This window comes from Eschscholzia californica, unplaced genomic scaffold, assembly GCF_041429995.1.
Source record: "Eschscholzia californica isolate CP2 unplaced genomic scaffold, dmEscCali1.0.p SCAF_4, whole genome shotgun sequence".
Taxonomy (NCBI): Eukaryota; Viridiplantae; Streptophyta; class Magnoliopsida; order Ranunculales; family Papaveraceae; genus Eschscholzia; species Eschscholzia californica.
Window position 1 is genome coordinate 15,096,711 of NW_028238461.1, and position 26,715 is coordinate 15,123,425.

Sequence of the window (26,715 nt, forward strand, 5' to 3'; positions counted from 1 at the left end):
GTGTTTAGGGTGCATTGGGCACTTTAGAGGCGCCCGCACGCACTTCGCATCGGCGCGAGGAGTGATTAGAGCCTTTGATTTTAGGATCATAGATTTGATTCAATGGTCAGGATGTTTGGCGCCCTTAAGATAGATCTGTTGAGATCTGTTGAGATCTGACGATCAAGATTGCATCCGAAAGCCAACAGTCAAATATGACTGTTGGGAATCATCCATTCGTCTATAGGCACCTGTCTGAAGTGTCACCAATACTTCTATAAATACCAAACACATTTCAAGTTACATGAGCATTTTGAGTTTTAAGAAGTCAATTTCATATGTCGTTCTTACTGCATGTTCGAAGTTCACACGCTTTCAGAAAAACGAAGTACTCTTATAGTCGTAATCCTGAAAGATATAGCCGTTGTATCCTGGGAGACAAACATCTAACTAGTTTTAGTACAAATACCAAGGTGTTCACTGTCTTAAGGAAAAAGACAACTCGCCTCAGCTTTCTCTATCTTTAACCTTCTAATTAATCTCTATTTTAAATTATATTAGTTTTCTTTTTTAATCTGTTTCAAATACAACAATAATTTTTAGACATAAAGTTAACTCTGAATTTATTTTAGAAAGACACTCTAAAGTGTATCCTTGTTTTTATTAATTAAAACAGGAAAACCAGATTCTTGGTTTTTCATAATACCATGAAAACAACACAACTTTTAAAGAGACAAGTAGAAACCGTGAAGTCTTGGGAACATCGGGATGGTGTCTGCAAATGGCACTCCGACGGTCAACTCAACAAATTATAAATAAGATAAATATTAACTGATGGAATGCTGAGGGTGTCACCGTGTTGTATCGTCAAAGGGTGGCTCGACTCGTAGAGTGGCCGGAGCTTTGATTCTACGAGATTGTTTGTCAGGTTCGTCTACTGGAGCAGGTCGAGAGGTCGTCGATCAGGGATTCCAACAGAGTTTCAAGGTTCTTGAAGCTTGAAGATGGGATCTCGTCGTCTGGAGAGATTTAAGAAGATAGTAAGTGCAAGAGAGGAAATGAGTTCAGTAAACTCGATAGGAGGTTCTGGCTAATGAAGAAGTAAAATGGATTAGCGATTCTAGAAGAGCTTCAGGTTTACTGGAGTACGAATATAGCCTATCGTCGTCTAGAGTACTGATTAGAAGATAACAAGTGGGAGATCAGATAAGATTAATATTCAGTATGTTTCTAGCTGGTCTTCCATGCCCTTTGGAGTCAGAGTCTCCTTCTATTTATAGGCGACTGATGGGCGCGTGGAGTCTATCAGATCCGAAATAATTGAGGTCGAGGGTGACTCCGAACCCTAAGGGAGACTCGTTCTAGCCGTCGATCTGTCGCCTGTAGTAGCTTGATCGCGCTATTGCTCCACCTCAACTCTAGACTCTTCGTAGCCAGAGCTGGCTTCGAGATATTTGAGGTGATGTGGGGTCTTTGACTGACCTAGTCAAGTGGCACGTGGAGAAATCTTCGGAGTTGAGGTTGAATCGACAACTACAGACACGGTTGAGGGCAACCAAGGAGTGCTTGGAGTATTAATTATTACTTTTGATGGGTTATTATTCGTCTAGATGGACGTTTATAACTTATAAGGGCTTAGAACCGTTTGGACTTCTAATGAGTCGAATTCCACGCTGGAGAGTGTCCAACTAGTAAGCGAGCGGGTTTGGCCCAAGTGATATTTATTCGAAGTAGGCTGGGCCTAGGCGACGTTTAGACGAAGCGGACCTCGTACGATTTTTGGCCACTACAATAGCAATATCCTGGATAGAAAGTACAATCCTTGAATAATGACAAGCAATTAAGCTTTATAGATTGAGAGCAAGAGACGGCTTAAAATTTTAATTTGGTGTATGTAAGATATATGGGAAATGCTAAGTTCACAAAAAAATTTGACAAATTTTTTGCCAAATGATGTGGCAAGTCCATTTTGAAAGTTTGACTGAATTCTGACTATTAAAAGATGAGCGGCTCATAAAGAGAACGATCCAGATTCAGTCAAACTTTCATCATTCGCAAAAATTCTGTCAAACTTTTTTTTTATGAACCTAGCATCTCCGGATATATATATATATGTGTGTGTGTTACTATTTTATGTGCATAAGTGTACCTTTGGTTGATCTTTGGATAGATAGATACAACCCATCTAAAGAAAAAGCCAAATAACAATGGTTATTAAAAGAAAAAGAATAATGTTTTTAACTATAATCCAATCCAAGTTTTCTATTTCCTGGAAAGATCAAAATCAATATTAAAATTCCCAATTGACATTAACATGTTTGAAATTTAGCATTATCCTTTTTGTCAGTTTATGATGAATCAATCTAAATTTCTTAGTTATTTACACATAATTTTCATTATATATTGATAGGACACTTGGTGGTCTAAACTCTACTCTTCCTCTAGACTAAAGAAACATAGGTTAGTTTTTTTTGGAGATGGGTTTGCTTCTTTCTTGTTGGTTCATCATTGAAAATATTCTTTTACCACATGGTTTTGCTAAATGGTATTGCTTGAGTTTCTTTGCCCACCCTTTAATCCTTATTTTCTGCCAAATCTTTCTATGGATCAAAGCAGTAGGAAGTTGGGCATATCTCATTCTTTTCCAACCTTTTAGATTAATTTTTAGGTTTTTTAGTTCATGGATATTTAGATTTCGAAAAACTTACATAACTTTCTTCTTTTCTTTAAAAAAATCGAATAATTACGATATAGTTTTACAACAAAATGATCATATTATTCTACGAAAAGATAGGAGTATTGCAAATTTTAATGCAATCCAAAGTATAGTCTTGTATGATAACTATATTGATATTGGAAAAACTCTTTATGAGTCTATAGGAGTCCTAGTAGAAGATAAAAATATGACAGATGAATTTTTTATTAGTGAGGAACTAGTGGTTGAAGAAAATAATGAACAAGTTGTTAATGAAGAATTAGTAGTTGATAATGGTGATAATAATTTCACCCAAGAATTGGATATCTTTCATGTGGACAACGACATAGACGAGGATATGGAGAACTCCTTAAAGCTTACACCATCTAGACTTGAATCGGCAAGTACAGTTGAAACACAAGTTGAAACTGAAAGGAAAGTCGAAGAAATGGATCCTTTCTATGTGAAATATGTAGAAAGGATGAGGTGGTATGATCTTCTCAGTCATGAGAGAACAAGTGGAATGAGTAAGTACAAATCAATTTTCATTTTTTGTATAGGAAACCCACTTTAATCATATGATAACGTGTTTATCCCCCGGAAGCCCAAGGTTTTCGAATCTTACTGTATCAAAAAAATTCATCCAGCGTTTTAACTTACGATTAATCCCAAGTGATTCGGCTCGAATTCATCCCTCTTCTTTTTGTTTGGTTAATATACCACTAACCCTAAATCATTGGACTTGTTCAAATGTAGGTTCAATCTTGAACAACCAATTTGGGACTCCAAGTTCATTAGAAAGAATAGAGAGTGTTATTGATTTGATCTCAATACCATATATGAGCAAAATGGATAAAAGAAAGCTCATTAGAAGCTTAGAATGTGACATTGAAAAGGTTTATGTGGGTCAAATATGTTTGTGTTGGGAAGCCCTTCATTACCAATACAAAAAAGTTGAACACCTTCTACTTTCTAGTCCCCAAAAGGGTGGTGCTTTTTGTGATAATGTAGCTGGAAATTTTCAAAATTTTCAAGTTTTGTTAGAGAGATTCATGGAAAATGAAGTTGTTGATAGTAGAAGATTTTGGAATTATGTTGAAGCAAGATTTTCCACTAAAGAACTTCTTCATGTGCCCAAAATTTCAGGTACTTAACTTTTCCTGTCACTTCTTTGAATTATGTTTATAGAAATTTCTTTGATTGAAAAAGAAACCCATTTTAGACTCAACATAATTACAAAGAAATGATCTAAATAACGAAATATTTTACTGGAATTATACACTGAGATAAAAAATTAATTTGGAAGAGAAAAAGTGAAAGAAGTTCATAATTTCATATTTTATTTTATTTCCTCTGTTATTACATATTTTAGAAATTTATTGTAGAGATTGTTGGAGAGAAGATAAATTGATAAAAGCTTGATTGAAATGTGTTAAAATAGCACTTCTTTAAGAATTAAGGATTGATAACATTTTCTTTATTTCTAAGTTCAACTAGATTTTCTTTTTTCCTTGTCTTGGTTGACAAGGTCATCTATCATTAAATAAGTAAGTCTTTATTTCATTCAAGCAAAAGATTCTTTAGCTTTTTCATTTAGGGTTAATTTTCTTTTAGCTCCCAATTTGTGACCAACTCATTGTTTTGTCCCAATAAGTGTCTGGCATTTCATTTTGACCTCCAAGAATTATGAAAATTTCAACTCTCTTCGGAAGTACCGTTGGGAGCCGGTCAAAACGAACTGTCAGACACTAATGGGGCCAAAACGGTAAATAAGTCACAAATTGGGGATTAAGTCAGAATTAACGCTTTCATTTAAGTAAATCAAATACTGTACATCCTCTGTTGTATGGTGTAGTGGTTGGACACTATCTCTGTTACTCGGAGGTCTCAGGTCCAACGCTCTTTAAAAGTGGAAATTCATAAGTTATAGATCTCGAGGTAAGTTTAATGAGGTCTGGACTATCTCCCGATGTATCGTTCCAAAATAAAAATATGTTAGATACCATATATTTAAGGATAAACACATTCGAGAATTTTCTCCTCTAAAAATATTTCTTACATGTTTTATTGTAAGATAGTAGATTATCATAAGTTTTACTTGACTTATTGAATGATAATAGATTATCATTTTTTATTTAAGGCTACTTTGAAGAAGAAAAAGAAGGGGAGAAAGAAGAGGGTGTGAGTGTAAAAGAAGTGTTGAGATCCATTGAGAAATCTATTATGGCATTTTGGGTTTTTGTACAATCAGACAACAAAAAGTCTTGGTGGAGATTTAAAAGTCTTATGTGCAATTACCCACCAATAGAAGACCCTAAAGATTTGGGACTCCTAGCTGATCTCACAAAAGAACTTCAAAAGGTAAAATCAAGATGCATTTTCTTTTCTTTTTTTCTTCTTTTTCTGTTGAAACAAGTTTTTGTAATGAATGGTTTTAACTCAAAATAGATTGACGACAATAGAGCTCGACTTTAGCTTTTATATTTTCTTTTTCACTTCATATATGCATTTTTTTAGCCTAACTAGTAAAAATATATTTGGTGTTTCAACAAATAAAAAAATATATTTGGTGTTTCAACAAATAAAAAAAGTAGTTCAACAAAAAAAAAAGTACAAATATATTTGGTCATTTGACCTATCATGGACATTTCATTACTAACTTTGATACATGTTGAGTAATTGAGTTTTTTGACTTCCAACACAAAATCAATTGGTGACAAATGGCGTCATTAATTATTTTACGTGGTTTCGAGGTTAACTCTCACACTGTGTAATTTTACTAATTTTGTAGAAGGAAATGAATTTGAAAGATCTACAAAGGAGGAAAAAGAGAAGTTGGTTGAAGAAAATATATCATCATCATGATAACAAGAATGAAAATGATGAATTCCAAAATATTGAGATTTTGTTTTGTAACATTGAGTTGAAGCTTGTCTCAAGGGTACTCAAGATGTCTTTGATTTCTAGTCCACAACTTAAATGGTGCCAAGAGAAGTTAAAGAATTTAGACTTCAAAGAAGGGAGGGTTCTGAGTATTAATACTCCTGGTTGCATATTATTCCCTCCTTGATTAGCTTCTTACATTTAACTAATGAGAGGTGACAACTTTTTAGACCATCTTTGTAAATAATTTACTTAGGCAAGCAATAGAACAAAAATCCTGTAAAGATCAATAATTAAGTTATTAAGTTAAACAATAAGATTTCATGCTTTGTTGTTGGTCACAATTTTATAATCGGCTTACCTTTGATGGTTGTGTTAGTTGTTTTGGTTACAACTTTATAATCGGCTTAACTTTAATGGTTGTGTCCGTTGTTTTGATTGACTAAACTTTCTTTTAGGCTAGCAGATGTGACAGAATGCATGCTAACATTTTTTAAAATGGGCGACATATCGATGAAGTGCAGAGGATGAAAAAAGTCAACCATCTACCAGAGTAGATATTATATAGATTTATAATAACCAACAAAAGAACTCCACATTTGCCCCTCTTATGAAATAATCCTACCCATTTCAAAGCTTCAATTTAATACAACAAATCAACACAAAATTTAAGCTCTCTATGACGATAATGGTTGTCTCATCCACATTTTTACTCTCTAAATATTCCATTGTTTATCTCCTTATAAAATACCCACCTGATTGGAACGGACGTGACCCAACTCTCATTTATACTTCATCAACATTCCACCAACGAGTCTCCTCTTCCACCATATTACAATAACTCTCCTACTTACTCAAAAAATTTTAAAATCCGACCACAATACTAATCCTCGTGATATTTGCACCGAAAACATTTGGTTCTTCGAAGGAATCCTTTCTTCTTCATAATACAACCGACAAAACTCCTATTATCATACCACTCGTTACCACGACCTTGAGTTGCTTAACATGGTAGGGAGTTAGAGAGTTACCTATCATATATACATTTTTGTACTCCTATTCATGAAAAATTTGCCATTTTTAAGGAAATTTGGATTTTTTTTAGGATTTTTGAGTCAACAGTCCAAAATCTGGAGGGTAAACGCAAAAAAAAATCAACTCTTGTCCAAAAATTAGTTGCAGGTCCAAATGTCAGTTTTTTTTTATTCCCCTCTTGCCCTTGGACGGGACATGCTGACGTTTTCCTAGAAAAAAAAAACTGACTGGTAAAAAAAATAATTTACCAGTACACGAAAAATTCAAAGTTTCAAAATTTTTTGAAAATTTGAAACGAAATTTCAAATTCCCGCCCAACAAACCATCTCTTCTCGGTAAATAAAATAATTTCCCGTACTTTTTTTGAAATTTTCAAACAAAATCTTTTTTTCAAAATTTTCAAACGAAATTTCAAATTCCCGGCCAAATTTTCAAATTTTTAATTCCCGCCCAGCAAAAGTGTCTAGTACAGAAAAAAATTTCCAGTAAATAAAATAATTTCCCGATCACAAATTTTTTTTTTCGAAGTTTTAAAATTTTCAAACGAAATTTCAAATTCCTGCCCAAATTTTCAAATTTTTTTACGAAAATTCAAATTTCCGCCCAGCAAAAATGTCTAGTACAGAAAAAAATTTCCAGTAAATAAAATAATTTCCCGAAAATTTTTCGGTGGCAGTTCCGTAATTTTCTGAACAGTACAGATTCTGATGGACGGGTTGTCAGTTTCTTTTTCAGAAAAAAAATCGTTTCCCGAGAATTTTCGATGGCAATTTTGTAATTTTCAATGGCATGAACGGTAAATACTATATTTTCTAAGGGCTCTTTACGTAATTTTGACCCCCAAACTGACACATTGGACCTCCCTTTCATTTTTAGGCAACTTTGGGTGAGATTTTCATTTTGGGCCTTTTTTTTTTTGTGGACCAATGACCCAATCCCTCTTTTTTTTACTCCAAATATAAATGGTATAAATGCTTCTAGACCAAAATAGAGAAGCTTATTTTATTTAGCAGATCCCCATGAACACTTCAAAAAGTTTTCAATTTTGTAAGATGTAGGGACCTAATGACCTCTCATCATCTCCTTGGCATCAATCCTCAATCAATAGTTTATGATTCTAAGCCTCACATTTGGATAAGAAAATAGATTTTTGAGTGACACCTCATAAAATTTCTCAAGTAAATTACCTCATCTCCCACGAAACCATCTAAAATCACCCAAATTATCTCCTAAACCTTAGTTCCAAACAAAATTTGTTGCAGTTTTTTTCATGAAGATCAAGAAAGTCCAAACTTTTAGACTATTGAGTTCTTCCAACTAGGGTTCATCATCATCTCTAAATCTCCACCGTTCACCAAACCCTTAAAAACTCATATCTCCACTTCATTTTCACTCGGACTAGTGAGAGTAGTAAGTGACCCACTAGCAGAAGTGTTCTACTATTCATGACTTTTTCCATGATTCCTGATCTGGGTATCCTTAAATTTCGCATTTCTCATCTGGGTTTTGCTTCAATCATCATTTCATCACCTGGGTTTTGTTACTTTTCAGTTTCTTCATCTGGGTTTTTCTCAATTAATTCTCAGAGGTGAAAAGACAAACATTCATGGCGTCTATTGGATCTCCTTCCTTCATTTTTGGTATAACAAATGAAAGTGTTGTTCCTTTTCATAGTGGAAAATCTCAAATCATTCGACCTAGATTTCATTCTTATCTCTTCAATGGAAGATCTTCACTTGATTCTGGTTCAAAATTTTCAAAATGTGGGTTTCTCAAGGTTGAAGATGGAGAAAAATTGAAAAATCAGGGTTTATTTTTGGATGGAAACAATCTAATAAAAGTGGGTAATAGAAAGTTTATGACAGCGATCGGAAAGAATGATTCTCAAGGAAATGAAAGTGATGACACAGAGGATATAATTCAAGCTACCCTTGAAAAAAGCAGAAAAATTCTAGCTTTACAGAAAGAGCTACTTAAACAGGTCTTTAACTCAAATTGTTTAATGGGTTTTGAAAGATTTCCTTTTTGTTTAATTTGTCTTTCTTTTCAATATTTGTGTTGCTTTTTGTTCCCTTTTTTACTTTCATGACTTTCCCTACTAGTTTATAATATCTGCAAAAAGTGGAACTTATAAACTCTTGTGAAATATTTCAAGAAAAAGATGAGTTTGTTATATAGAAAGATTGCAACGGAGAAAACCCTAATGGGGTCTCTCAATTTCTGCGTAAATTTATGGCCATAATGGGTATTGGAGGTGAAATTGGGTTTAGGGTTTATGGAAGTTTATATTGAAACTTGATGCATTTCAATGGACTGTCCAGTCCCTTACTAAATTCTCCCGAACCGTGTGTCTCTGACTTCGACTTGTCCTAATCTGTGTACAGATTGCAGAAAGAAAAGAAGAAGTGTCTTCTATAAGAAAAAGTATTTTCAATGGAGATGGCGATTTATTTCCCTATACTAAGACGAATATACCTATCCCAAAACCGGATCTTGCTTCCGCTAGTGGAAGTGGAACTGACGGAACAGCTACTATAGATTTGGGGAACTATGCACCCTCGGTTGGAGTTGATGTTCCTGTTGGTGTCGAAGCCGATAAGGAATTAAATAGAAACTTTCCTCTTGAGGAGGTTTCCTCAAATATCAATTACCAAATGAATTCTGAAGCAACTAATTCAGAAGCTTTTCGATCGGATAAACTGCACTCATTTCGATCTAAGTCATCTCAAGTATCTAGTTCACAAGTAAAAAACTTCAAGGAGTTAACAGAAATGAATTTACAAGAATTGATTAGCGAAGCGAAGGCTCCTGTTGAAGAAAACATAGAATCTCCTCCCTTAGCTGGAGCTAATGTCATGAATATCATTTTGGTATCGGCTGAATGCACTCCTTGGTCCAAAACAGGTAAATTACTGTTAGGAAACCCATCAATGGGTTGTCTCGTTTGAGTTACTCTTTTAAGATTAATTTCCTGGTTCAATATGCATATTTAGGAGAATGTATCTCATACCATACTTCATTACTTTAACGGTAATGTTAATACCTGCTATTTCTATTTAATACTGCATTTAATATCTATGCGAGGTACACCGTCTGGGTCTTTATAGACTTCTATTCCTATTCCCATGATATGCTTAAAAGTTTTAGTCGAGCTGTCAAGCATATACAAAGTAGCCTCACAAAAGAAAAGTGCATGTAACTCGTTACTCGTGGTTTGAACAACATCATACAGTGGGTCAGTCTATAAGGCAAAATATACATTTAGTGAGATTTGGGAACCGACGATGGCAGAATAGGGTATTGGTAAACCTCTGGATTATGGGTGGATCTTATGCATCTTCGCCAGTTGCAGGGAAGCCTTAGTGTCATTAATTTCCCCGTTCGGATTTTAACTTCTCTACTCCGATAAAATGATCAGGAAGAGAAATAAGGGAAGTGGAGAAAAATGGGAATAATTTCAGAAGGTTGACTTGACTCTAAAAACGCCTGGATGTATAAGAGTGCATTTTCAAATTTAGGACTCCCGGGCCATGGTCCCTCTGTTCTTCTTTTTGTTAGAATCATAAGAAGTACATATTTCTTTAACTAAGGAAAGAAATAGTATTTGCTCTGTTTGGTGGATTTCTGAAATTTGTTAAAATCTCTTAGGTGGGCTTGGAGATGTTGCCGGTGCTTTACCAAAGGCATTAGCTCGGCGTGGACATAGAGTCATGGTAATAATATTTTTTATTCATGACTTAGTTGGATATTATAAACTCTTAGCGATGAAACTGGTATAATTGCGTCAATATGTGAAAGAAAGGAATTGCTTATCGTTTCATGTGATATTGCTGTTGTTTAATTATCTATCTTATGAACTTGGTGTATTTAATGTGGTGGATTTTTTTTTTGGATCATTAGGTTGTCGCACCTCTTTATGGAAACTATGCTGAACCTCGCCATACAGGAGTTTGTAGGCGGTATAATGTAGATGGGCAGGTAAGAATTAGCCGAGAACTTCCTACATTATGCCAGCTTTCTAAATCATAGCTTATGATGAAATAATAATGTGTCAAAATGAATTTTGCAGGATACCGAGGTAAATTACTTTCAGGCTTTTATCGATGGTGTCGATTTTGTTTTTATAGAAAGCCCTGTGTTTCGCCATATCGAACATGATATTTATGGAGGAAAACGAGAGGTACGATCTTCTACTTCCTTTCTTATTTATTATAAATATTTTGTTAATGTCTAGGTTGGCTTGAATGTTGAAGTTTAAAGTATTTGTCATCAAGAAGTATTGCCCGAATCTGAGTCTTACTAAAGTGTCCTTCGAATAATTTGGATCGACTCTATACCAAGTGTAAATGTGGGTCAACAAAATACGCTCCCCCCCCCCCCCCCCCCCCCCGAGTCACTTGACTCGGGACTCAACTGGATTGGTCTTGACCTGGCAAGTCACTCGGCCATTTGCTGACTCGTAAGCAATCGCCAAACCTGAGTCTCTTTTGGGAGCCAACTACAGAGAGTGGAACGAGTTATTTCAAGTATACACCAGCAAATGATCTTAAGCATCTGATTATGAATGCTGCCAAAAAATTGTTGAATGGCCATCAGAATTGGATAGATAATATGGTTATGTTCAAACTGCTGGTTTTATTGTTTGGTTCGAAAGATTTGGCTGACAGATTAAGGGTTAATGAATTGATATGTGATCTGAACTTCAGCCGTCGTGCTGTAGGTTAACCATAGCCGAAATCCTTCAGGAACTCCAAATGACTTGACTAAAGAACTTCAAATCTGACATCCCCCCCATTTTTTTCCTGATCGTATTATACACTAAATTAAGATGGATTAGTTCGACAATAGTATTCCATTTTAAAAATCATTTTAGGTTCCTATCAAGCAGAGACATTTTAGGTTTTCTATACGAAATGCTGGGTTTTAATATAATGCCTTGTACAGCTGACATATACATTCATTAGCAGTATTTCCTTTAAAACTATAATATGATGATAACATACATAACTTGTTTGAACTTGAGTACTTATAATCTTTTCGGGTATTTAACATCTTTGATTTCAAGTGAACTGCAGGACATCTTAAAGCGCATGGTTTTGTTCTGCAAGGCAGCTGTTGAGGTACAATTTCAAACCTAACCATAAAAAAAGGGCTTCTAAAAGTTTAAATAGACACGGATATGAGCCAATTGTACTCATAGAAATTAAATGGTACTCTTTAGAACTAGAATCCGTACATGTTTGATGCACATGGGGTAGTTGATATTAGGTCAAAAAGTTTTAAATTCAAAGATGCTACCAAATATTAAACAGATAGTAGTTTCTGCATCTATCTCCACATTTGGACAAGAACAATCTACTATCCCAATTCTTGATAGTACTAGTCGACAATCTACTATCTCAATTCTTGATAGTACTAGTCGACAATCGAGATTCTTAAGTTCTGCTTTTTCACTTGGATTTTAATAAATCAGTACTCAAAACATGAAGTTAGTTAATGTCTTTGAATAAGAGCTATGTATTCATATTCTATTGAAATTAGAATCTGACGTTAAGAAGCTTTATAGGTACCTTGGTATGTTCCTTGTGGTGGGGTATGCTATGGAGATGGAAATTTGGTTTTCATTGCGAATGATTGGCACACTGCATTATTACCAGTGTATCTCAAGGCATATTATCGTGACAATGGCCTAATGAATTATACACGTTCTGTTCTAGTTATCCACAACATTGCTCACCAGGTTTTGTTCTCTAATCTTTCTCTCCTTTATTTTTGTTATTATCCATATTAAGTAACTGCGACAAATTCTTATTAAATCAATCGGTTATTCAACTTTAAAGTTTGAACATTCGGTTATATTTACTTTAATTAGTTATTTGGGAATCACACCGACGTTAGCTAATGATCACCCAAACCCCAAATGGTTCATTTGTTGTGTTGTATTTTTTTTCATATTTAATTTTATTTTCAGTGACAAAGAGAGTGAAACTATTGGTATAACAAAATTGCAGCAATTATACAACATTTCTTTTATCAGTCTTTTATTCCAACACGTTTTAAATTTATCAAAAACAATTAATAAAATTACTGGAGAAAACACCGTGTCCACATAAATGGAACTTTGTTTTATAACTGTTGTAATTTTGTTGTATGAATAGTTTTGTAGGAACAATTGGTACAACAAAATTGCAATAGTTTTACAACAAAATTTCATTTATGTGGACACTGTATTTTGCAGACATTTTATTTATCGTTTTTAAAATTTCATGTCTCTTGGAAACAAGAACCATAAAAATGGACCCTTGTATAATTGTTGTAAGTTTGTTGTACCAATAGTTTTACTATTTCAATAAAAAGAGACTTTTTAATCGTAATTTAATCCATAAATCTCATTCAGGGGCGTGGTCCAATGGATGACTTCTCGAAAGTTGACATTCCAAGACACTACATAGACTTGTTTAGGTTACATGACCCTGTTGGTGGCGAACACTTCAACATCTTCGCTGCTGGATTGAAGACTGCAGACCGTATAGTTACTGTCAGCAATAATTACGCGTGGGAGTTAAAAACTCAAGAAGGCGGTTGGGGTCTACATGGAATCATAAATGAGAGTGACTGGAAATTGAAAGGAATCGTGAATGGGATTGATACAAAAGAATGGAATCCCCAAACGGACGTTCACTTGGCGTCCGACGACTACACTAATTACACGCTAGAAACCCTTGATACTGGCAAAGCCCGATGCAAAGCGGCCTTGCAAAAAGAACTCGGGCTTCCCATTCGTGAAGACATTCCTCTCATTGGTTTCATCGGAAGACTTGACCACCAGAAAGGTGTTGACCTGATTGCGGAAGCCATACCCTGGATGGTGGATCAGAATGTACAGCTTGTCATGTTAGGGACCGGAAGGTCCGATCTGGAAGACATGCTCAGACACTTTGAGGCCCAACACCGTGATAAGGTCCGGGGATGGGTTGGCTTTTCTGTGAAAATGTCCCATCGGATAACTGCAGGTGCAGACATTTTACTCATGCCATCAAGATTTGAACCTTGCGGATTGAACCAGCTCTATGCGATGAACTACGGGACTGTTCCTGTTGTTCATGCTGTTGGTGGGCTTAGAGATACTGTACAACCATTTGATCCTTTCAGTGAATCAGGCCTTGGGTGGACATTTGAAAGAGCCGAAGCGGGAAGGCTTATACATGCACTAGGAAACTGCTTATTTACTTATCGAGATTACAAGGATAGTTGGAAGGGAATTCAAAAACGCGGAATGAACCAAAACCTTAGTTGGGATAATGCTGCTCAGAATTATGAGGAAGTTCTCCTTGCTGCTAAGTACCAGTGGTAATTCATGGAACATGCTAGTTCCGCTTTCTTTGGCCGTATTTCAAATTCGGCAGATCATTATCCGTGCTAGCCTTCTATCTGTGCTAGAAATCATCCGGAAGAAAACTGCATCGTAGTTTCTTGGTAAATATCTTGGACTCTTTCTATCTCTCTATCGATCTATATATATCAAACTTTGTAGGTAGCAATAAAGGAAACACCATCTGAATTTCTTAGTCTTAGCCGAATATCTACATATCTAATCCTTGGCTGGTTGTGTCAAAATGAGTTGATATTGAGTGTCCGGAAGCTACGAAATTCTCAAGAAACTAAAGAAGCTAAGACGAAGAAATTGTCCGGAAGTTGTCGAAGTTCAGTGAAACAGCAATTTTTTGACTGTATCAGGCCCCACCCATCTCGAAGCAAATCGAAGAGCAAGGAATCAGACAGCAAGTTTGGTACTCCCTTTCTTCTTTTCACACTTCTATGGTTTTTTTTCAGTGTAAACTTTCACAATCAACATTAGAAATTTTGTTGCTCAATAATATAATTTTTCGAGTTCGATGAAGTTCGGGCTTGTTAGGAGTGTTGTGTGCCCGCCAATGCGGCCGACCCTGTGAAGTCATGGTTCATTTTTGGAAATTAACTTCATTGATAAAGCTGACGACGCAGCCACCATGGTTCATGTTATTCCTGCTTCCTTTTATCATTTTCATGTCTTTCTAGTGCCCTAGTTAGGTATTCTCCTTGTCGAGTTCTTATTGGATTTTTGCTTTATTAGTGCTTGATGATTGGGTCTAAAATGTTGACAATGACAAAAGAAACTAACAGGAAAAAAAAAAGTTTTGATAGTTGAACATTTTCATGTTCCACTCATATATTATATTTAAGTTTGTGTTTGGCGAAGTCATTCACCTAGGTAATAAAAAACTACGTGAAATCTTCAATGGCACCCGAAAACAGATGTTTTTTTTCTAAAAATAGTAGGACCCCAACTCAGCCCTTTCTAATGCAGTACTAGAGCGACAAATAAAATCTGAAACCTCTATTCATCAGCCTTTACTGCACTGGTTCGACACCCTCTTAAGTCCAAGAGGTTGTGAGATCAAGTCTTGGTAGAAGCAGTTTGCCATTAAGATTTATCCTATGTAATTTAGGCTATAGATAAAGTAAATAACGTAATGAATTTGTCGGACTCTAGGCCTCTTTTATGTTGTTGTGCTTTAGGTTTTTTTTTCTTTCATGGTTAAAATTAGGCAGTCATTGAACTTATCACATCTTAATGATGTATCAATATCTTGTAACGGCTAACGTAGATCGTAGTCGAATTCTCGAAAAAAGAAAAAAAAGAGTATCAAACCTTTCAATTTTTCAGCCATGTTTGATAGGCGCCCCAATTTATTACTACTCGCGCACCTTTTAACTAACTCTGAGTCCTGCACTCTTGCCCATATTTAGCTGTGGGAGGGCGCCAAAAGTCATAAATTTGAGCCCCTTTACAAACCCCCTAAACATCGATTTAGAAGCTTCTTAGAAGATAGACATGCCTAAAATTCCAGTTTCCAGATCGTTCTACAATGTTCGTCTGGCCATTCTCTCCCTCTCTTTTATTCCTCTCTACCTTCCCAAACCCCCTCTCATCTAACATTTTCTCTCTCTAGATTTTTCAATCTCTCTCTCTCTACCTTCACTGTCAATGGATTCATCAGATTCAAGAAACAGTAATCTCTCTTTCTTCTTACCTTTCATATTGGGTATATCAAGTTCTTCAAGAAGAGATGAACAAGAAGAAGTTAATGATCAAAATCAAGAAACAGAGAGAACCCAAGATAGAATTTTACTCATCAATCCATTAACCCAATCTATGGTTGTTATTCAAAGTTTTGATTCTTTGTTTAGTGAAGTATCTGAAAAAAATGGTCTACCACCAGCATCAAAAACCTCCATTGATGCTATGCCAAAGATTGAAATTACTGAGGAGATTAAAGACATGGAATGTTCAATTTGTTTAGATGGTTGGGAAATTGGTGGGGAAGCTAGAGAAATGCCTTGTAAACATAAATTTCATTCAAATTGTATAGAGAAGTGGTTGGGGATTCATGGGTCTTGTCCTGTTTGTCGATTTGAGATGCCAATTGATGATAATGAACTTTGCAAGAAAAGAAGCAATGGTGGTGGTGAAGAAGAGAGAGAGAGAAGAGGAGAGAGAGGAGTTTTGGTTAGTTTTTCGTTTAGTAGAAGGAATTCTAATTCAGCTAACTCTGATTCTTCAAGTCAAGGAACTGAAAATGGTGGGTCTGGTTCTGTTTTTGATGGGTCTTCATCAAACAATCAAACGAGTTGAGATTAAATTCGAGATCAATTTTTTTTTTTTTGTTCTTCTAGATTCTTAGTTTTCAGGATTGTAGTTATTTTTCCTTTGTGGTGGTAGGAATTTTGTAAGATTTTTTTTTCAAAATGAATGACAAATAGTTTTTTTTTAATGTTTGATATCACTTTGTTTTTCTTTTATATTGGGGATCTCTCAGGATTAGTGTAACATTGGAACTCTAAAACTTAGAGGGGTCACATAGAAATCATATTAAATGCAAAACTCAACATAAATCTTTACAATCATGTCAAAGGAGGTGACATTTTTTTTTTTTTTTTTTTTTTTTTTTTTTTTTTTTTTTTTTTTTTTTTTTTTTTTTTTTTTTTTTAAGGAAGGGGGTGACATTTGATCCTATTGAATTTCAAATCAAATAGGCTATCTCACAAATTCTAAATAGCATTAGTGTGATTATGTGGAATAATGATGTGACCGGTTCTAATTGATCAAACCACCATTCTACCTATAAGAATTTTGGATCATTTAACTTTTCTCCGACCCTAACAAAAAACTAAGATGAACGCATTCATTCAACATTTCTCCGACCCCTAACAAGAAACTATAATGAACGAACGAGATTTGTACTTTTTAGAAAGATCGAGAGCGGGCGACCTTAACATATCACCCTTTTTATTTTTGTTATTTTAGTAGTCTATCTTTTTTTTTTTGTATGAAAATAGTAGTCTATCTATCATGCACAATATACTCTTATTAGGAAATACTATGGGTGGTCCATAATCTATTATCAATATACAACATATTTATAAGAACAAACAAGCCCCTGAACCTTTGCAGATTCACAACTTGTGAAACTATACTATATAACATATATATATATATATAGATATTATGAAAAGCGAATCAGACTATTATAAATTTGAATCACCCATGGTTCAATTCTAATTCCAAACCTGAATCCATCTCACTCTGATACTTGCAGTTCAGATCAATCTCCTTAACCAATCCGAATTTTCGCAACTTGTCACTAGATTTTACTTCCTCGGCATCCATTGATCTCTTAGTTAATTGCTTAACAGAAGTTTCATCACAAATGCTTCTCCTACCTCTCTTTCTGCCTATACTACTAACCTCCATTAATGGAAGTAGATAAGAATCTCTGTCACATTCATGGGTTTCTTCACTCTCCAATACTTTTAGCTCCTCATCTTTTTGACCAGAGCTTTCAGAGGACGTCAGCGAACTACCCGTCGAGCAATCTGTGCTTCCAATTGGTCTTTTAGTTGAATTTTTTAAGCTAACTCCTGTTTCTGTTAATTCCGATATAGATGAATTCTGGTTTTGGGTTTCTGTCATGGAGATCGTTTCGGAGGATTGGGTATTCATGGTAGAAGAATTATAGATCGAAAGTGTGTTCTGTGCTTTCATAAGTATTGAATGTAAATACTTCCCCTGAGCTTCAATTCTTAGTTGCAAATGTTTTTGTACCTGAAATTAAGAAAAGAAACTTTGTTCATTGATCATCATGACTAGTTATCTAGATTAGTATTTCATAATGTGTGATAGTCCCACATTGTTTATGAGAGCGTGCTAACTCCGAGCTATAGGTCGCTTGGTCAAGCTTAGTAGGTCTTCTGAGTGGGCTAGTGGAGCCTTCGCCGGAAACAAAACCCTGTACACCTTGACTTAGGTGAGGGTGTCAAAAGCGGGAAAATATCGATAACTGCTAAAGCTTGGGGTGTTACAGAATGGAATTTGAGTTCATCAAATTCTACCTCAAGTTGTTCATGGAGTTTCTTCTGAACATCCATTTGTACTTTCAGAGCTTGAGCAATCAACAAGCTTCTGAAAAAACAGATCTTTTAATCAGTGAAAGTTGCAAATGAATTAATCAAACATTATCGACAATCGATCTTTTTGTCTTACTCGTCAACTTGTTTTCCCGTTTCACCATGAACAGGATTACTTCTAATCTCCATTTCGAAATGATTAATCTCTGTCACATCAAAATACAGATTAAGAGCCACAGAAACGGAACGAATATTGATCTGAAAATGTGATCTCACCTTCTTCTCGATCATTTTTGCAGGTTTCTAATTGAAATTGTTTCTTTCCTAGCCTAAATTTCTGCAGAAACAGACATCAACACAATTAAAAAAAGATTACTTTGGATCGTAATTACGGATGAATGAGAATCTCAGAAGAAGTTCGAAGAAGAGGAAATGCCTGTAAATGGCTCTTCAAGTGGTATAGAGTCAATCCTGGAATACCCATTACTCTCATCAAACTCTTTGGTGTTGCTTCTACAAAAATGAACAAATCCATGAAGAATTATTTCATAAGAAACCTTCTGAATGAAAGAAACACAGAGACAAGCTTGATTATTAGAACTTACTCTCTTCTCCTCCAAGTTGAGCAACCGCTTCGACGAATCTTCCATGAAGTTCTGATGTCCATTTAAGTCTGGGTTTTGCATCACTTGATAGATTCAAACCTATGTCTTCATTTTCAGTTTTCTGAAAATCCATTACATCAAGAACAATCTTGAAAAATGAAATTGGGTTTTTTCTTGAATCTTGCTAATACTTGAAGGTAGGTAGGTATATTGTTCTATTTATAGTCTAGATTGGTTTTCATGTCCAATTCTCTTATTCACATTATATATCTGAAAACAGAAGTGGGTTTTGTTGAAGAATATAAGTAATGAGCTGTGACTTATTCTTCTCTTCCAATTTCATATCAAAATCTTATATTTCTACTTTGACTTGAAAGGGAACAGAGAATCTATTAGGAAGCAAAAAACAGAGAAAGTAATATGGTTTAATTGAGTCTCTCAAAAGGAGAGAAAAGAGAAAAAGTTAATGAATTGTTTTCTTCTCTACCCATTTTCTCTCTACCCAACTTTCTCTCTCTACTCACCATTGCTTGATTCTTGCTTCATTAGGAAACCCCACATGATGAATAGTGGGTAGAACTTTTCCACAAGACTGAAGGTTTGAGGAAATTTTGATGGGGTCCTTACTTCAATTATATTTTTTTTTTCTTTTTCAAGTTTTTCTTCAAAGATAAAATCAAATGAAGTTGCTTTATTTTTTCTTTTTCTTTTTGAAGATGGTGTGGAGTAGTTGGCAGATTCTTATTGTTCTTTTTTGGGGTTGAAGGAATCAAAGAATCTAGTCTTTTAGATCTTAAGACAAACTTATCTTAACTTTTTCTATTAATGTATTATTTACTCCTATATTAGTGGAAGAAGTCATATAAAGTTGTCACTCATCAATCTTTGAGATTATCCATATTACCTAAATCTTAAAGAATATCTAGACATATTCACAACTCCAATTTCAAATACCCAATTAGCAAAAACAAATCCTTCTTAGATTAGAACCATCAAGAATCCCTTTTATGTTGTAAAGCAATTCCACAAGTCTGAATTGTTGTGCGCTTTATAAGGGTTTTGGTGACGCATTTTAAACTTGTTTAGCCTTAAAGCACCAAAGCAAAGATTATCACTAACATCCTCAAAAGTACTTAATATCAGTCCGCACAATTCTATAACACGTTGTGTTCTAAAGACTAAAAAAAATCTAAAGCTTTTAACATTTTATGATTAAATTGAGTAGATGAATTTTGATCAATTTCTTTGAGATTGAAGATCTTCACTTTCCCAAATTCTGCCACTTCTTTTTTCAGGAATAGGGGGCTTTAGTTTAGTATCTCAAGAAAAAAGAATCAAGAAAAACAAAGTACTAAATAGGAAAAGTAGAGAAAGAAAATATATTTTGTTAGAAAAAATTGAAGATGCCTTGACCACATAGACACCTCTTTACTTGGGCAGGGATAATAACAGTTTAACATCTAATTACTTAATGGTGCTTGTTTTTGTTTCAATTCAGAATCAAAATCTGACTCGAGATCTGAATATCTGGAGTCGATGCCTGTTTTTCATCTAACTCGTGTATGACTCGTACTTATGTCTCAATCAAATTAATTTTAAGCCCATTTGAGTCAGACGTCAAGTGGATCTGCATCAAGAATTCATTGTCTGAAATAATCTAAAATGACTATTGTCTTTTGGATGAAAACAAATCAAATAAGTCATATTCAGATAAATTCGGACACTAGAAAAAGCAAACACCACTTAAAATGAAAATGCAACTCATGAATGAAGCAAGTTCCCATAGCGACGTCCTGAAGAAGCTATAATTCAACTTTTTTCTCACAATAACCACAAGTAAACCGAAAGGCGAAACTCAAATTATGAAAGTGACAAAAGGGGTCCCCTATAACTTCTACTTGCAACCTTTCTTCTTACTTTTACTCTGTAAGCCATGTCCTAACAGAAATGATTCAAGGTAAAAAGAAAAGCAACAAACAATTGCCATGGCCAACAAGAAATCAGAAAAGTTAGTAGATTAGATTGATCCCTCGATCGATTTACTGGGTTTATTTATTGGGTTGTGTTCTTTAATTAGATCGTCGGAATCAAAATTCAATGATTGGGATCTAAAGTGGTGTCATCTCAGTGCCATACATTCAGTCGGTCTGCTACACTAAAGAAAGATTTACTATTAATTCACTTTTAGCAAAGATCATCATATACTTGTATTAAAATAAAAGATAAAGGTCTAGAAAAAATAGGAAAGCCCAAAATCCTGTAAAAAGAACGAAATTATATACCATTTTAGATACTATAATTCCTGCATTATTCGCCTTATGACTATTTTCGGTAAACAACGTGAAAGAGATAGAAAAATACAGCAGTAACAAAAGAAAAACTAGGAATTTCGGCCGGGATTGGGGGTAGCCTGAGGCAATCCAGTGACAAACCCCCCCGAGTTAGTTGTTATATATAAAACTAGAATAGTTAGAGTTTAAATTGAATTGTTTGAGTATAATTTGTGGCCTATGTGAAAGACTACTGTATATATAGACGCATACACATGTGTGTAATAAGTGGTAGCGAGTATCCGGCCAAGTTACTCAAATCCGGTCGTTTGAAAATGAGGATCGGTCGGGCATTGTCTGGTCCTGAACCGACCTAGACACCTAGTGCTCAGATTTTGAAGCAATTTTTACTCTTTTCCATCTAGGGTATTAGCCATTAATTAATGTTTTGGTTCTATCAAAACAAACAAAACTAAACCAGAAAAGAATCTAAATACCTGAGGAAAATGTCAATATCTATAAGGAAGCCTTTGAAAAAACTAAACAAGTAGGGTTATAGATGTACCTTTCTCTTTAATCAGATACTTTCTTGCTTTAATATATTCCAAAGCAAAAGGAGATTCCATTAGAAACACCCTTGATATGGTTAGATCAATAGATGAAGGGCTGGTGAATCAAAAGTCATCTAAGCAAATCCATTAAATCAAAAGCGATTAGTAAGGACACCTTCATCAATAATTATTATTCTGTAAAGAGTGTGTTAGATGAGATCTAACAAACCTAAAGCATGCATCAAAAGAAGATGAGAAGAATATTGCTTCAGGAATCAGGAAAAGAGCAAAAGAAGAAACTAGTCAGCATCCAACTACAAAAAAATAATTGAACTACATGACTGCAATTTCATTGATGGCATAAAATTATTTACGTGTAATGACGTTAAAGTATGTCATTTGTAAATATAGTTATCGCTCACAATAAATATTCATCGTTAGGGTATCTTGAGTTCTTGTTTCTTGCTTGTGTTGTGTCATTGTGTGTCATGAGAAAGAACGAGCAAGCAAGAGTTATTACTGAAAAAACTCAAAATGGTACTGAGAAAAAATTTGTCGTCATTCCGTGAGATAGAAAAGTTAACAGAAGTGAAAAGGTTCCTTCCACATTGGTTCAGTTCATGCAGGACCATTATTCTTTGAGGTGAAATTAGATAAATTATGGGAGCACACGCCCAATTGGTGCTCGTAAAAACGCAAAACAAATAACACATGCCTATAGGACCACATCCACACAGAAAACTGAAGGACTTTATGAGAAAGCTTCTAAAAGGAGCTAAAATCAAGAGAACTAACAGTCATAGATGCAAGAAATCATTGTTTGATAATATATATCTATATACATTATACATAAATAATAAGGATAAGACGTTATTAAAAACGAAAAGGTTCAATTCCACAATTTCGATGTGTCAATGTTTGTTTGTTTGTGGGTTGTCCCACACTCAAGAGATCGAATATCAATTGAAGTGAAAGAGAGGTATCAAGTTGGTCCATATTTGGCCTATGCCAACGCTAGAACAACACTCATGAGAGACAGAGTGAGAATCCTTTTTACAAAGAAATAAGTACATCATGAAGTGCTTAGATGTGTCAAGATGGTCTGTGTCCTGGGGTTACGCGCCACATAGTTAATGGAATTCTGCTTGAACTCTCGGACAAATGAATTGGTGAGCAAGCTCAGATAGGGAATAGTGAAGGTCACATTCAAATGATTGTCTTATGTGACAACAATTCATCATACTCCACTAAGTGTATGTGCATGTGGGTCCACCGCATGTTTTTTATGCGAATCGATTCCACAAAGAGGCTCCCCATTGCCGTCGCCCACTTGAAAAATCCCAAAAATGGGATTCTTCTTGCTTCCGATTTTATTCGATTAGATCCTTATTTATATTCTTTCTATTCAAAAACGTGCTCATCAGATTTCCTCTAAGATTTTTGTTGCTTAAATTAGGAATAAGTTTTATACAAATTTTGGGATTTTTGCGGAGATTTTTAGAAGGTACTCTGGGAGGTCAATACTTATTACTTGATGCCTAACAAGAGCCCACGCTCATAGGTATTTACGGCAGCTCTTGGAAGTTACACGAGGTTGGGTCACTTCCCTGAAGATATCAACATAAGGAGCTCTTAATATGAATTAACTCTTAAACTTCAAAAAAATTAGCTTCTAAACCCGACACGTTTCAAAAGTTCTAGTTGACAATTTATATATTTCTAATGAAGTAAAAGAATTCGGAAACTTCTAATCAACGAATTAAATCAGTATGACTCCATAACATTTTTAATCTATCCAAATACCCAGAAAGGCAATAAACTTGTTAGGATCCCTAGTTCGACGTACAGACATTAGAACCTGTATGAGACTCAACGTGCGACAACTAGACTCATAGGACGCTACTTTTAAGATGAAGTGTAGTAAAAAAACCAACCAAGGAACCCTAGCGCAAATAAATGAACTAGGATGAATGGTCAAAGAGGGGCAATAAAAAATAATATCAATAACTGAAATCTTAAGAAATTCATAATTTAAATCTTTTAATCACCAACCAGCACATATTTAGATTGGGCGCGTTCATTTTCTGCTATTTAACTCAATCCAAAGGTATGTTCTCTAAAGAAATGAACTTGTATGCTTGATTGTTTGATAGGTCATGTACGAATTACGATTACAAGTAATTTCATATATTTAGACTATTAAAACTGAGATAATGGTTATTTGAACTAGGGACTCGAAAGATGTGACGTCACCTTGGGGTCAGGTAGAGTTTCTGCAACTTAAGGGTGTCGAAATAGTAGTTCCAGCTCTAACACTGAATGAAGACGTCGAGAGACTTGAATGAGGAATACGATCTGTAAGAAGTAGCTTCTTCAGATTTCCAGCCAAAGAGTCTAATGCTACCTGCATACAATCAACTTCAAACTGTAGTAATGTACAAACAAGCAACATAACATTCTACTCAATATCATTGACAATTTGACAGACCAAATGCCCATGAATCCTGTGATGCTCTTGATCCAATTAGCTTAGTACAAACAAAAATTCTCGGTCTACTTAGTCTCCTTTTGCAACTGGAAAAGCTTGTAACGAAATCATGATTCAGATAGCAAAGAAGTCGATCGATTCCAAGCGATGTGCAACCTACTTCGCCAAACCATGAGTGATTTCATAAGGAGCTAATGCAAAAAAAACGTCAATCTATCCGGAATGAAAGAAAATGTTTAGTTACGCTTCGGAAAAAAGACTTAAAGATGCTAGGTTAACTGAAATGGATTTGTAGCTCAAGTTAATAACAACTTCGTTTGTCTCGAGCGTATTTGTTTTAGGAAAGTAAGCATCTCGACAATCTTTGACATCTGCAAACTTATCTATAAAAGAACACCCTGAATCTAGCAGGAATAAGTAAGGTAGCAGAAGTGCTGAAATGACGAGAACTCAACAATACCAATACCATAATTCGGATTAGTATGAGGATTTTAATTATTGAAACTAGAACTCAACAAAACAACAACATGATTGAACATTAGTCGAGAAAATAAACCTATAAACATAGTTCTTATATTTCATTTTTAAAGTTAAAACAATTATTACAAGCTTTAAGCTTACTGTTTTCATCGAATTATTTAATTACATAGAGTATATGTAAAAGGAGCAAGAGTTTAAAGCAATTATCTCTCTTTTTCTCAAAGTTGAAACTAATAATCTAACAGATGATAAACCTTCTCACTAAGTAACCAATTAAACTGAGCCTATTTCTTAATCTTTCGAAGCTTTTTTGGCCCCGAGACTTCCATTCTACCAATAGAACACCCGCATCTTGCTCGAAACACAACCACTGCTTTTCCATTTGGTGGTGCTAGCTTCTTAAGCTCAGCCATTAATTCTCTATGGTGACCAATTGACAATTCAAAAAGTCCCTTCCCAGATTCATCATTCCCCACAGAAGAACTAGAATTCTTCATAGTATCTTCAGTTTCGATCTGGATATCGAATTCAGCTGATTTAGAAAGCCCAAGACAATTTGGTTTCCAACATTTCTTACTAGTACGTTTAGTAACAATCCAAGCAGCGAAAATAGCAAAAAACAAACTTAATCCTAGTGAGATATAAACCATTGGAGCTCGAAAAATTTCATCTTTCACAATAGAAATAGTTATTCTACCAATTTGAACAAAACCCAGACAAATAAACTTAACATAAGGATATATCAGAAACCCACAAGCACCAATAACAGCAATTAAGATTACTAAATCGATTAGAAAAGTTCGAGATCGACCACAAGGTGATATTAGAACAGGATTGTGAGAATTGGGTTGTTTTCTATTACGATTATGTTGATGATTATGCTTTGAATAAGTAGATTGATTAGTTAAACTCATAGGGCTAACCATGTTTATTGGATGATGATGATGATGATGAAATAAGTTGAAGATTCAGATAGTTAAGTGATGAAAATAGACCATTTGAAGAGAAACCCAGATGACAAAACTTGATTTTTGAAGAACCCCACTCATTTAAACCCTTAAAATTTGATAAAAGAATCGATTCGATTCGAGAAGAAGAAGAAATAATAGCACCTGATGATTCGATTCCGATGAAATTGCAGAGACAATGATTGGTGATTAGAAACAAAATCAATTTAGGGATGATGAAGTGAGGGGTTTCTGAAAAAAAGAAAACCCTTTGTTTGGAAGAGTCCAATTTCTATGGCCAATTTGAAAGAACATCTGAAACCATAAAGAGTCGTGTCTGCTTATCTCATAGACTCACTCGTACTCCATTCCGAGGTGTTGTATATTTCACCCAATCAGGAAAGGAAAAATGAAACTTGGCTCCATAATGGCCTGATGGGTGGGAAAAAGATCCGGAAGACCGTTCCGTTATCTGACCCATTCGACCGAAATAAAAAGTGTCCATGAACACCGATGGTCATAGCGGTAAGTGTCCGATCGGCACGAAAGAATTGGCGGACGGTCACGGTCAAAATTCTATGTCGAATGACCGGCTGCTAACTGACCGACCAATATAGACCGTCTAAATAACCGACCGGTACGAATGACCGAATAGGTTGACCGACTAAACTGTCCTCATTTTTAGAAGTTGACCTTTGAATTTTTATAGACATATGAATATATGATGGTAGTTGGCTATAGTCATATAGTCTTCTGAAAGACCAAACATTAGTACATGGCTTAATTATATCTTGTCAAATGATGATAAACTGTGTTTTTTTCTTTTCTATATTTACTTTTGATTTCTTGGTTAAACATTTTCATTTGTAAGTAATTTTATTTGTGGTAATAGAAATAGAGTTCTGAATTTAAGTAAATTTTATTGGAAAGTCCGGACCGGGACCGTCCGGTGTCCGACTGGCCCGGTAAAATAAACGGTCTCGGACGGTTAATGGACAAAGAATTCTTGAGAGCAACCGTCCGAGTCCGTCCGAGTAAATAGGTGGTCACCAACAATTTATGTCCGAGTCGACCGGTTCGATGAAGTTAGAGTCCGGTACCAACCGGTCCGGACTGATTCCCACCCCGCCTGTCAGTATGTCCCGAGTAGAAAAAAAAAATAACTTTAATATCAAGCATACTTACAAAGAAGCAAATAGGGCAGCTGATTATCTAGCTAGTTGGCATACAGATCTATTTTTGCTACAGATTTCCTTCTCGGAGTTTTCATCGGAGTTAATGAATATCATTGAAGATGATAGATCGGGTAGATATACTTAAGAAGTTAGTTTTTG

The 26,715-nt window shown here is 35.0% G+C and overlaps 4 protein-coding genes and 1 pseudogene across 10 annotated transcripts; 3 read left to right on the forward strand and 2 right to left on the reverse strand.

Moving 5' to 3' along the window:
• The first annotated feature begins 2,143 nt into the window (after positions 1 to 2,143).
• On the forward strand, positions 2,144 to 5,893 carry LOC147543085 (uncharacterized). Its single transcript, XM_086634414.1, has 4 exons — positions 2,144 to 3,201; positions 3,431 to 3,820; positions 4,815 to 5,035; positions 5,466 to 5,893. Exons 1-4 carry the CDS (start codon positions 2,457 to 2,459, stop codon positions 5,742 to 5,744), a joined length of 1,635 nt encoding a protein of 544 aa, XP_086490540.1. The 5' UTR covers positions 2,144 to 2,456; the 3' UTR covers positions 5,745 to 5,893.
• A 1,640-nt stretch (positions 5,894 to 7,533) lies between these two features.
• LOC147543086 (granule-bound starch synthase 2, chloroplastic/amyloplastic-like) lies at positions 7,534 to 14,492 on the forward strand. The gene is made up of 8 exons (XM_086636045.1): positions 7,534 to 8,573; positions 8,977 to 9,496; positions 10,241 to 10,305; positions 10,493 to 10,570; positions 10,662 to 10,772; positions 11,668 to 11,712; positions 12,159 to 12,332; positions 12,990 to 14,492. The coding sequence occupies exons 1-8, from the start codon at positions 8,199 to 8,201 to the stop codon at positions 13,944 to 13,946; spliced, it is 2,325 nt and encodes a 774-aa protein (XP_086492171.1). The 5' UTR covers positions 7,534 to 8,198; the 3' UTR covers positions 13,947 to 14,492.
• Positions 14,493 to 15,544: 1,052 nt separating this feature from the next.
• On the forward strand, positions 15,545 to 16,405 carry LOC147543087 (E3 ubiquitin-protein ligase MPSR1 pseudogene; annotated as a pseudogene). Its single transcript, XR_015223606.1, has one exon. The product of XR_015223606.1 is annotated as an E3 ubiquitin-protein ligase MPSR1 pseudogene (transcript).
• Positions 16,406 to 16,986: 581 nt separating this feature from the next.
• LOC147543088 (myb family transcription factor PHL8-like) lies at positions 16,987 to 25,698 on the reverse strand. Of its 6 annotated transcripts, none has more exons than XM_086636049.1 (10): positions 23,955 to 25,698; positions 23,720 to 23,870; positions 21,696 to 21,732; positions 21,481 to 21,600; positions 18,646 to 18,766; positions 18,477 to 18,553; positions 18,317 to 18,377; positions 18,177 to 18,246; positions 18,026 to 18,095; positions 16,987 to 17,738 (listed from the first exon to the last, which is right to left on the reverse strand). In XM_086636049.1, the coding sequence occupies exons 6-10, from the start codon at positions 18,531 to 18,533 to the stop codon at positions 17,175 to 17,177; spliced, it is 822 nt and encodes a 273-aa protein (XP_086492175.1). In that variant the 5' UTR covers positions 18,534 to 18,553; positions 18,646 to 18,766; positions 21,481 to 21,600; positions 21,696 to 21,732; positions 23,720 to 23,870; positions 23,955 to 25,698; the 3' UTR covers positions 16,987 to 17,174. The 6 variants fall into 6 exon arrangements, with proteins under 6 accessions (XP_086492175.1, XP_086492178.1, XP_086492177.1 ...); XM_086636052.1 differs by having other exon boundaries at positions 21,696 to 21,780; positions 23,955 to 24,589; XM_086636051.1 differs by lacking the exon at positions 21,696 to 21,732 and having other exon boundaries at positions 23,955 to 25,613.
• On the reverse strand, positions 24,506 to 25,360 carry LOC147543089 (uncharacterized protein At5g19025-like). Its single transcript, XM_086636053.1, has one exon. The coding sequence runs from the start codon at positions 25,358 to 25,360 to the stop codon at positions 24,719 to 24,721; it is 642 nt and encodes a 213-aa protein (XP_086492179.1). The 3' UTR covers positions 24,506 to 24,718.
• Positions 25,699 to 26,715: the final 1,017 nt, after the last annotated feature.